This window comes from Doryrhamphus excisus, linkage group LG2 (genome assembly GCF_037039965.1).
Source record: "Doryrhamphus excisus strain RoL-2023G ecotype Guam linkage group LG2, RoL_Dexc_Guam_v1.1, whole genome shotgun sequence".
In the NCBI taxonomy this organism is placed as follows: Eukaryota; Metazoa; Chordata; class Actinopteri; order Syngnathiformes; family Syngnathidae; genus Doryrhamphus; species Doryrhamphus excisus.
This window is the reverse complement of record NC_136358.1, coordinates 23,082,932-23,095,518: the sequence shown is the minus strand read 5'-3', so window position 1 is coordinate 23,095,518 and position 12,587 is coordinate 23,082,932. Positions and strand designations below refer to the sequence as shown.

Genomic DNA, 12,587 nt, shown 5'->3' with positions numbered 1-12,587 from the left:
AAAACCCACCTCTTTAAATCTGTTTTTAATGTCTAACTTTTCATACCTGACTGCTGTGCACCGCTTTTTCTCATGTTTTAACTGTGTATTAACCAATGAATGTTGTATTTTAATGTATATTTTACTCTGTTTATTTGCTTTTATTCAACTCCATTCTTCTGTAAAGTGTCTTTGAGTATTTTGAAAAGCGCTATACAAATAAAATGTATTATTATTATTATTATTATTATTATTATTATTATTATTATTATTATTATATTGTATGGTCATATCATCTTGTACTTCGGTATGTGACAAAAATTTAAAAAAAAATAAAATAAAAAAACTAAAAATCTATATTAGGAAAGCAGGAAGTGAACAAATGTAACAGTTACTGATTGTAAAAGTACCAGATGGAGGGGTAGGATTTAATAAACTTTGCTTCTTCCTACTCCTTTTGGACCCATTATGTCATTGTATGGTCATATCACCTCGTACTTCGATACGTGATAAAAAATTAAAATTAAAATTAAAATTAAAATTAAAATTAAAATATAAACCCGCGACCCTCATGAGGATAAGGGGTACAAAATAAAAATAAAAAAATAAAAATAAATTGTATTAGTAAAGCAGGAAGTGAACAAATGTAACAGTGATTGTTAAAGTACCAGATGGAGGGGTAGGATTTAATAAGCTTTGCTTCTTCCTACTCCTTTTGGACATGTGGAACTGTGAACTGATTATGGGATGCACTCAATTGTAATCTGATGCATGTTCAAATGAAATTAAACCATTACCATTACCATTACTTGACCGAACGAACTGTAGCAGTCGAGCAAACAGACTAGAGTTTGCTACTAGTGGCATCATATATAGTCTGGTCCGAGCTGTGTTTGACTTCTGAGGCTTAGAGTTTGGGTTGAAGTCAATGTTTGACTTTGGAGGTGATGTAAAGGCAGACAAAGGCCAGTGAAATTACCTCGTACAGCCACACGAGGACGCCAGAGACAGGTCTGTCAGGGTCGGTGGTGCTGAGGCTGGAGCACGGGGGGATGCTCTTGTATCACACAGCAGGCCAAACACTTTGCAATCTTTTTTCCTTCGGTCGCCCTCACTTTGTCGTCGAGCAGGCACAAAGGTTTCCCTCTCTCCCCCTTGTCGTCTGAGCCAACTTCCTTCCTCGTCCAAGTCTTCATCGCCCCACAGGAGGAGACCAGATCCTGCATCATCCAGCTGCTGTCTCTCGGGGAAGGACAGCAGGTTTTCCAGCGCCACTGATTCATGTCCCAGGGGAGGAAGGTTAGCATGGCGGCCACCGAGCTCGGTGTCTTGCGATATCCCACTCAGTCCCGGTCTGAAGGACTGAAGCAGGAGACGGAGGCGCTGCCGGCAAGCTAGATAAGCACATGAGAATGAATACATTGCATTCTTTCCATACCATATGCAATCTATGTGGAGTGTTCGGAGTCCCGGGGTCACTGTGACGTCTCAGTGAGCTGGATTTCCTTTATATGGGCGTTCCCGGGTACAAGCTGCAGGCTTGCCCTCCCCTCGCAATGTTTCACTGTGCTGAGTTTACCGTGTTAGCGCGTAGCAATCAAAAAGGTTTGAAGGACAACTAAGTGCCTAAAGAAGCGAGCAGAAGTAGTTGGAGTGGCAGATATCCAGGCGAAGAAACGTTACTTGTTCATGTTGAAGAATCAGAAGCACAAGCCGTAAGTGGCACTTTATCAGTGAAGTAATCAGTTATCTGTGTAGCATTATAGCGCGTGCATACACGCAGTGTCTTACCTGCATTGCATGCTGTCGATGTCTGGAGTTGCTAATAGCCAACCCAAGTTTTTTTTAAACACAGGTCGCCCTGCTAAATACGTGTATTTGTATTTGAAATTGTATTTGTATTTTTCGCAGTCATATACATGACCACATTTCCACAACCGATGTCGAGATCGTCAAGCGACCAGGATCGTTCATACAGAGGTCTCCAGCCAGTCGCCATTTTTGAAGTAGCTCTCCCAAGGTTTTTTTTTTTTTATTTATTATCAACTTCTATACTGACTAAATTAGAAAGTGGGGTTCCGGAGTCGTCCGAAAGTCTTTGGGAATGCTTGGGAGTATGACCAATCACAGCGAGGTGTGCATGCCTGGAAGCGGGCTGTGGGTGGAATAAGTCAATACAGAGCATTTTGGAAAATATAAGGCAATCTAGCTGGAATAGGTGCAGGTTATGGAAGATCTAGAAAGCTTTCCGTGTGGGTTATCGGGTGTAGCTGTTCTAAAATTTGCATAATACGTCCCCTTTAAGGCTGACCTAGGCTGAGAGCCGTTCCTGGATGACCGCCCTCCTCACTCCTCACATCTCTAGAGTCCAGCCACCCTGCAGACTGGCTGTTTGTGGGCATAGATGAGGAACGTAGAAGCACCTTGCCTTCTTCTCTTTTCAATACGACAGTCGGGTGCAGATACTGACCTGCCCGTCAAGCTCACAGATGAACAAGACCTCAACATACTTCAACTCCCCACCGGGAGCGTACAATCCACCCTCAAACCCGGATTGCGGAGTCTGACCTGTGTACCGTGTATTTCACAAAATGGGTATTGTTTTCCTGGTTTGCAACAATTAATATGAAAATTCCAATGGTTATATGGTGACAAGGAACTTCATTTATGCAAATGCTATTCTGTTACAGTAATGAGTGGACTTTTCTTACCCAGAGTCAGCCGAGGCATTCGCAGTACTCTGTTGAGTTCTCTGGTTGGAGAGCAGTTGATTGATCGGCGGTCAGTGGGAAGCTCAAAGTTAAGAATGAACATGATGACCAGACCGTCTTCATTCTTCACCGGAACCACGTCTATCAAGCAGTGAAAACACACTCCTGCAGACAAAGTCAAACTGATTATATATCAGGGTGTACCCCGCCTATCACCCAAAGACAGCTGGGGTAGGCTCCAGCATACCCGCGATACTAGTGAGGCATCAAAAAATGGATGGATGGATGGATGGACATTCTGGGAACCTCAGCAAATAGACCCAGTTGTGGAGTGGAGTGGAGCGATGCAGATGCAGCTTGACCACACAAAGAAGGAATGAATTGGCATTGCCATGTTCTTACTGTAATTGTAAATGAGTCCACCAGATGTCGCCACCGCACAGCATCACAGGCACACAGCACACAGTGTAGGTACTCATTGCACACGTTCCATTTAAATCACTCCTTGTGCGTGTTAGGCAAGTTCATTTCCAGGCATGCCTGCTATCTTTTAGCTTTAACGTGTTAATACATACAAATATATGATCATTTCTCTTTCTTTTCACAAAGCAATGTAGAAATAGGATGGTATTGCAGACATGGTAACAAATGATGATCATGTATAACAGTTTAAAAACTATGGAAAAAACTGTTGAAAATCTTTTGAAATCACCACTGAATTTTTATTTTATATCGTTTTACATCATTTTACATTTACATGTAAAACATGTGCTAGGAGACCAGGGTTCAATTCCACCCTCGGGCATCTCTGTGTGGAGTTTGCATGTTCTGCCCGTGCACGCGTGGGTTTTCTCCAGGTACTCCGGTTTCCTCCCACATTCCAAAAACATGCTAGGTTAATTGGCCACTCCAAATTGTCCATAGGTATGAATGTGAGTGTGAATGGTTGTTTGTCTATATGTGCCCTGTGATTGGCTGGCGACCAGTCCAAGGTGTACCCCACCTCTCGCCCGAAGACAGCTAGGATAGGCCCCAGCACCCCCTGCGACCCTCGTGAGGAAAAAGCGGTAGAAAATGAATGAATGTAAAACATGTTTTACATTTACATAAAAAAATCCTGACATATGCCAAGGTCCATATCGCCCAACACTATTTATAATGTTCCCCTGCATTTGACTACCCCTGCTTTTTTTTTGTTTACTTTTTATGTTTCATTTAATTTTTTAAAGTGCCCCAGGCCAATAATAATAAAAAAAGCTGTGTGCCACAACTAGCCCGTTGGCCTCACTTTGGACACCTGCGCTTTAAATGCTCGCTTTGAAACAATTCAATTTTATGACATAACTGATGTAAAATCCTGAATTACTCAATTTCAAATGACACAACAACAATCCTATTTAGACACCACAATACCTATGAAACGGGCTATAATTAGCTGAAACAATAATCATAATCAACGTTACACCAAGCACTGAACATTTCTGAGCCAATTGCCTAATGTTATCTTTATTATTTTTTTTTTCAACGTGGTTGAAATGAGAATATTAAGCTAAGACGATGACATGATTGCCGTCCACTGGACCTTGTATCTGATATTATTAGATCAAGCATTTATGGTAAGATTTAGGAGCATGAAATTCATTTCTAAGTCATTGTAATAAGTTTTTTTTTTTATCCGTGTGTGTGTGTCTAAATGTGTGAAGGGCAGTTACTGATGGAAGGTGACATTATGTCTGCTGCAGAACGGATTACCGTAGCTACATGCTAACTCTACCACACAATGATATCACAATGACTCCACTCAATGTCATCATCTATTTATTTCTATAATCTCTGCGCGCACACACACACAATCCACATTTTCAGACCAGTTGAGAAATTGCAAGAATTTACATTTTGGGCATTAGTGACACCTAGCGACCAGTGTAGAAAACTACATCTACACATTACAGTAACATTACTGACACCTAGCGACCAGTGTAGAATACTACACCCTAATACAGTAACATTACTGACACCTAGCGCCAATATAGAATACTACATCCTAACATTACTGACACCTAGCGACCGGTGTAGATACTACATCCTAATATTACAGTAACATTACTGACACCTAGTGACCGGTGTAGATACTACATCCTAATATTACAGTAACATTACTGACACCTCGCGACCAGTGAAGAACACTACATCCTAACATAACAATAGTACTGACACCTAGTGACCAGTGTAGAATACTACATCCTAACATTACAGTAACATTACTGACACCTTGCGACCAGTGTAGAATACTACATCCTAATATTACAGTAACATTACTGACACCTAGCGGCCAGTGTAGAATACTACATCCTAACATAAAAATATTACTGACACCTAGCAACCAGTGTAGATACTACATCCTCACATCCTCATATTACAGTAACATTAATGACACCAAGCGGCCAGTGTAGAATACTACATCCTAACATTACAGTAACATTACTGACAATCAATATTTGTATTTTACTTCATTTAGTCTTTTTTTATGGTTGAAAATGCTCTATTTGGGATAATTTTGCTTAAAAATACACATTTAGTTTACTAATATTGGGCTACTTTTCGTAGGAAAAATGTATACAATGATATATTAGTAGTCACAAGGGATTGCTGTATTGAATTAGAATTTGAAATATATTTAGTTTGATCAACTGTAATTGTATAATATGTGCATTTATATTGATGGGTCTGGACTATAACAACATAGGTTTCAAATATTGAAATATTCACTGTGAGTGAGTTCAACATGAAGGTGACTGGTAGGCCTTCATGGTAGGACAAAAGGATCATAGCTTTCATTAGTGCATCAACGCCACACCCAGTGAAAAAGAAATGATATCCCACAGGATTAGAGATTAATGAATGGACCGAGAAGATAATCTCCATTTTTCCCACAGTCTGACTCTCACATAAACACACATGCTATCACAATGTTTCAGGCCTCATTCAGAAATGATGTTAGCAGCTTGGAGGTGTGAGGTGCCATATGCTGCATACTTAAATGTATTCATCCTTTCTAATCCTTCGATTTTTTTCTTGTTGCTAAAAAAAAGTCATATCCAAAGTAAAAGGTAAAACTGTCCTTAAACCAATTAGAGTACAGGAATGACTCTTTAGCAAACTAACAAGGGAATTCTACTAAAATGTCGTTCCTCCAAAAGGCAAAATATGCTGTGTGCAAATATAAAAGATGTATAAATACATCTTAGGTAGTAAATGAGTTAAAACTGAATCCTATATCGTGGAAATTCCTTTTTCGCTATCGGGTCCGGACTCAATTAACCACTATAAACAAAAAGGTACAACTTTCTCTTAACATTGTGACTTTATTCCTGTAAAATGTTTATTTTTCCATTTTAATCTTTAGAAAAAAAAATATCCCTTGACCGATAATGGCCCCAGGAGGAACTTTGGATACCCTTATGGTAGCCTCTTTAAGGGGAACTGCACCGTTTTTGGGATTTTAGATCCACAATCTTTACGTGAAACATAACACATATTTCTTTCCCTTTTCTGTGTATTATAACATGAGAAAATACATTTTCCAATACTTGCTGTGCTGTGTCAGCCCCCACCCCATCTCCCTGAATGCCAAATGAGTGAACAGTCATATCGGCCATATTGTCTGCTCTGGTCATTGAGCCGTTCTGCTTGTCTCCAGGCAAAAGCAATAAAGGTGGGAATTGTTGAAAAAAATACAAATAGCAATAAGACAAGGTGGATGACAGGAGATGAAATGTTAATCGCAAGTTTAATACTCCATGACGGAGGGGTTGATTCTAAATCAGGGGTGTCCAAAGTGCGGTATAAAAAAGTAAAAAAAGAACTTAATCAGAAAAATTATATATATTTTATTAAAAAACAGCGGAAATTGACAAATCTGCAGTAATTTTACTGAAATAAAGTAAAAAAATAAATTTCTGGGGATCACAATAGATGAAAATATGAGCTGGAAACCTCATATTACAAATATACAACATAAGGTGGCCAGAAATATTTCAATATTGAACAAAGCAAAACTTGTTCTCAATCAGAAATCACTCCACACTCTTTATTGCTCTCTGGTTCTACCATATCTTACTTATTGTGTGGAAATATGGGCTAATAACTATAAAAGCAATCTTCACTCGCTAGATGTACTGCAAAAAAGGTCAGTAAGGATAATTCATAATGCCGCCTACAGAGAACATACTAACTCCTTATTTCTAAAATCATAAATACTTCAACTTGCTGATATAGTTCATCTTCAAACGGCTAAAATAATGCATAAGGCTAAAAATAAGCAATTAGCTAAAAATGTCATCCAATACTTCTCTACAAGAGAGGAGAAATATGATCTCAGGGAAGAAGTACATTTGAAACACTTCTATGCTAGGACTACGTTAAAAAGCCATAGCATTTCAGTATGTGGAATCAAACTATGGAATGGATTGAGTAAGGACCTCAAACAATGCACAACAATGAGCCAATTCAAGAAACAATACAAGCAGTTGATGTTTGCTAAATACAAGGATGAAGAGTCTTGAACCAGTCATGATGTGCTATATATATCACTATATTGACACTTACTATGGTACCCATTACGTCATTGGATGGTCATACCACCTCCTACTTCGGTACGTGACAAAAAAAACTTCAACTATATTAGGAAAGCAGGAAGTGAACAAATGTAACAGTTACTGATTGTTACCAGATGGTGGGGTAGGATTTAATAAGCTTTGCTTCTTCCTACTCCTTTTGGACATGTGGAACTGTGAACTGATTATGGGATGCACTCAATTGTAATCTGATGCATGTTCAACTGAAATAAAACCATTACCAAAATATATTAAAAAAAAGATGTGATCTAATGAGTAATTTTATTTTACCAAAATAATGTTGCAACATTATGAGGAAAATTAATGTCCACCATTATAAATAGGCTGTGCCATAAAAGGAAAACCCCTCACCATACACTTTCTACACTTTTTAAGTTCCAGTTTGGATTTTATTGATTAACCTATGAGGTTGCACATAAGAAATTATTGAGTGACGAACATGTATTTCACTCCTGTGACCGTGCCTCTTGGTTGTCATGGCACTGTTCAGCTGTACTGTAGCATTTTTGTGTCCTTGTTAAAACATACTGTGCTTGTCGTCGTACTTTGCCATATATACATATATTTATCTATATCCTCCTCCTTGTGTAATGGACCTTTTGCATGTGACTGCAGGCCTTTGACTATGCTGAACATTCCAAAAAAATTGTGTCATACTGATGGCATCAGCTTCATAAAAAACTACGATAAATTCAACATCATGAGACACTTGAATAACTGTGGCCCGCTTTCACTGGTTGGATCTATGAGATTATAATCTGCTTCATCGGTCTTTTGGTCATTTGTTCCCTTCATTGTTATAATGTGCCAACATGACCCCCCCCCCCCCCCCCCAGTAGGCTTTTGTGTTTTAATAACTCACATGGGGTATTGCTTAGGTCTAATAAGAAAAGTATTGCGGATGAAACATTAAATCCCAGTGATGTGATACCAGATTAGCGATCACTGCCCTGTGAGGATAATTACTTTGAATAACCGTGCCAAAGTATCAACCAATGATATCAGCCATCTCAAGTACATAGAAAAAATGCAGAAGTAATAACTAGGGCTGTCAAATGATTAAATATTTTAATCAGATTCATCCATTTTCAAATCGATTAACTCACTATTAATGATAAATTACTTTCAATAACTGTGCCAAAGCATCAACCAATGATATCAGCCATCTCAAGTACATAGTAAAAATGCAGAAGTAATAACTAGGACTGTCAAGTGATTAAATATTTTAATCAGATTAATCCATTTTCAAATCGATTAACTCACTATTAATGATAAATTACTTTCAATAACTGTGCCAAAGCATCAACCAATGATATCAGCCATCTCAAGTACATAGTAAAAATGCAGACGTAATAAGTAGGGCTGTCAAATGATTAAATATTTTAATCAGATTAATCCATTTTCAAATCGATTAACTCACTAGTCATGATAAATTACTTTGAATAACTGTGCCAAAGCATCAACCAATGATATCAGCCATCTCAAGTACATAGTAAAAATGCAGACGTAATAAGTAGGACTGTCAAGTGATTAAATATTTTAATCAGTTTAATCCATTTTCAAATCGATTAATTCACTATTAATGATAAATTACTTTCAATAACTGTGCCAAAGCATCAACCAATGATATCAGCCATCTCAAGTACATAGTAAAAATGCAGAAGTAATAACTAGGACTGTCAAGTGATTAAATATTTTAATCAGTTAAATCCATTTTCAAATCGATTAACTCACTATTAATGATAAATTACTTTGAATAACTGTGCCAAAGCATCAATCAATGATATCAGCCATCTCAAGTACATAGTAAAAATGCAGAAGTAATAACTAGGGCTGTCAAATGATTAAACATTTTAATCAGATTAATCCATTTTCAAATCGATTAACTCACTATTAATGATAAATTAATTAATTTATGAATTAGGTGGTGTTACAGACATGCTAACCACGCCTCCTTGGAATGGTCCACATGCTAGCATTCACTCCAATGGGAATTAATGGATTAAACGGCAAAACAAATACGCCGTACCTTCTTTGGTGTAGAGTGTAATCTCCACCTTCCTTTCTTCAGCTCCGAGGAGAGCCTTCGTCATCTGGGCCACTGCTGGTCTTTTGGTGAGGGGTCCATACAAGAAGCTACAGGTGCAGGGCTTCTGCATCACCTCAGCGCGGCTATATCCGCAGAGGCCGCAGAAGGCATCGCTACAGAAGATGATGGCGCAGTTCTCCACCTGGGCGTTGGCAATGATGAACTTACGATCTGGAAAGGGAAGGAGGAGGGGTGAAGACATCAACATGGCGGACACAAGTGAAAAACAGACGTTGCAAGATGCAGCAGCAATGTGGATACATTTCAGGTTTTACAGTCCTGATGATGGACCAAATGCTATGCTATGCTATGGTTTCCATGACAATAGAATCGAGAGAATTGGCCAATAAAAACCGAATTAAGTGAATTGATTTGAATTCAAACTTCATGATCTGAAACATTGGCATGGTTTAACACCATTTGACATCCTAACTACATTTATTGGGAAAAATTATAATCGGTTCCCTTTAATGTGGTATCTGAAATACAAAAATACACGTGGATGTCCACTCACACAGGAACAGGTTTTCACCGCTCCTCCTTTTAAAGTTTTAAAGCTGAATCCTACTGTGTTCAGTGTTTACATTTCAATAAATATTTGTGTGAACTTGAGACCTGGAATATTTGTTATCATTGTTGTTTTTTCATGTAAATTGAGGGAGCAAAAGCAGTTATCGGCCACAAATATCGGCCCAAGCAAAATCGGCCATCGGCTAAGGGTGATGGAAAAAAATCGATACAAAAATGTATCTTTTTTCATGTTCATTGTGATTAAATTGACTGATTTGAGTAGTTGACTTCAGCATAGATCACATATTCATTCATAATTCATAATTCGACTTGTTCAAAAGTACTCCCTATGACAACCGACGTACCCCGAAATGGTAAAACTAAAGAAAAAGTACAAGCAGCGACGATGCCGTAACATTCATTCATTCATTTTCTACCACTTTTTCCTCACGAGAGTTGCGTCGGTGCTGGAGCCTATCCCAGCTGTCTTTGGGCGAGAGGCGGGGTACACCGTGGACTGGTGGCCAGCCAATCACAGGGCACATATAGACAAACAACCATTCACACTCACATTCATACCTATGGACAATTTGGAGTCACCAATTAACCTAGCATGTTTTTGGAATGTGGGAGGAAACCGGAGTACCCGGAGAAAACCCACGCATGCACGGAGAGAACATGCAAACTCCACACAGAGATGGCCGAGGGTGGAATTAAACCCTGGTCTCCTAGCTGTGAGGTCTGCACGCTAACCACGAGACCGCCGTGCTGCCCCAGTCCCGTAACAATAAATAAATATTTTTTTGTAATTACAAATCTCTGCTATCAAAGCAGCTGACTATTTTGAAGGAGTTGAAGGTTCCTTTTACTTACTCTGACCCTCGAACTTCCGAATGATGGTGTCCAAGAAGGTATTCTGGGGCGCCACATGGCCCCTTCTTACCGGCATAATTACAACCACTTCACTCTGCTCCCTGAACGTGAATTCCTCATCCTTGAAATGTTGGCTCTCACACCGGCGTGGACACACCCACTTTCAGAATGCCTGCTGTTGATTGGTCCTCCCACCAGGTTGATGGACAACAACCAGCATTCAGTCGATAACCAGGAATTGAACATAACTTTGTATGAAAGCTCAAGTTATCTAATAAATGCATTAAATGGATTGATGAAACACCTCAAGGGTGCGGCTTGGACACATCCTCAGTGAAGGATGAATGTCGTAGGATAACTATTGTTTAAAGAGTTTACTGTCCTCAAAAACGTCTTGTTGGTAAATCAGAAATGTTCAGCTAATTTTGGTGCAATGTTAAAATAATAATACAAATTGGAATAAACGTTGAAATTATATATTTTGGACATAAAAAACGTGAGGAATATCAATAGCGTTATTTTTGGAAAAAGTCAATTGGCACAGATGCTAAAAATAATAACAATAATATCGTCTTGGCTTCCTAAAATTGACCAGTCAAACAGTGCCCCCCAATGGACAAATCTAGTTACTACATCCAACCAGCGATTAACTTCTTTTGTAGTTACCCACCAGGGACGACGTAAAATGACGTTTGTGCGGATTGTAATCCATAAGAACTACGTGTACCAACACGTTTGTCTTAAACTAGCTTCAATTTAGCTCCCAACACATCTTAAATCATGAATCTTACCTTGTTCAGTCACACGCTGCACACAAAGGCTGGGTACTTCCGGCTGCACGTGGGACGCACGCGCCAACTAGCAAAACTGCTACCGGTGCTGAGCTAGCTACTTCTAGAAATGGTGCATTTAGGTGCATTAGATTGCTTTCAGGGACACTTGGAAATCACAGGAAACATCGCAAACATGCGCATGAGGCCCCAATTGAGTGGTATTTACACACGAAAAAATACTCATACTCACAACAGTATCTGCCTTTTAACCTTCAAGTTATTATTAAAATCTTAGGTTTTGCACGTTCACGAGAATGAAGTGCCAATTCTCTATAAATGTAGTCAAATGTTGTATTCGGGTGTTAAAGGAAGTTTGTGAAGGCTCTGAACGCTCGCTTTCTGAAAGCTTTCTGAAAGCTCCCTGTGACTGTGACATTGTAGAAATGAAATGAGTAGATTTCAATATGTGTAACAGAGTTAAAAATGCACTTTATTATTTATTTTCTTAATGCATGAATTTATTATTATTTAGTTATTGTGTGAATTTTATCTCAATGAGTTATTTAATTTTCTTATCTTGTTTACTCTATTTTCATTGCTTTCTTTGTATGTGTGTTTATTTTATCCTTTCACTTCTGCTCCTCCCGGGCTTCCGTAGTTGCCCCCAGCTCTGGTAGCACTTCCTCTCTTTGCCACACAAAATGGTTGGCATCGACGAGGGTAAGTTCAGTTAATGAGCTGCCGACAAAAGTGTTGTTTAGTTTAAGATTTGGTTTTCTGTGTTGTGTATATTGTTTTCATGTCGACATATTTGTCATTTCAAGTGGTTTTATGTTATTTTGATGGTTGGTTTTAGTTAAAAGGGCTTCTTTTCATTTACATTTCTGGCGGGATTTTCGTTACATTAGGCCCGTCGTGGTTTTTGTTACAATGTGTAATTTATGTCCCGTCTGTGTAGGGTGCAGAAGTGGAGGAAAAAGAACTTTATTTTCATTCTTTTGTCCATCAGGTATGT

General features: G+C 38.7%; 1 protein-coding gene across 6 annotated transcripts in view; it reads right to left on the bottom strand.

Annotated features, from left to right (window-relative positions):
* Positions 1 to 11,702, bottom strand: part of LOC131109521 (voltage-gated inwardly rectifying potassium channel KCNH6-like) — a 39,198-nt gene extending 27,496 nt beyond the window's left edge. For 5 of the 6 annotated variants that reach the window (XM_058061642.2, XM_078788867.1, XM_078788868.1 and 2 more), the window contains exons 1-4: positions 10,800 to 10,930; positions 9,357 to 9,587; positions 2,691 to 2,855; positions 959 to 1,373 (exon numbers count right to left, since the gene is read on the bottom strand). In XM_058061642.2, coding sequence (XP_057917625.2) covers positions 959 to 1,373; positions 2,691 to 2,855; positions 9,357 to 9,587; positions 10,800 to 10,875 — 887 coding nt within the window. In that variant the 5' untranslated portion in view covers positions 10,876 to 10,930. Of the gene's footprint in view, positions 1 to 958; positions 1,374 to 2,690; positions 2,856 to 9,356; positions 9,588 to 10,799; positions 10,931 to 11,590 lie in introns of those variants that run through there. The other variant, XM_058061646.2, reaches the window with a different exon arrangement.
* Between the last annotated feature and the right edge of the window lie 885 nt (positions 11,703 to 12,587).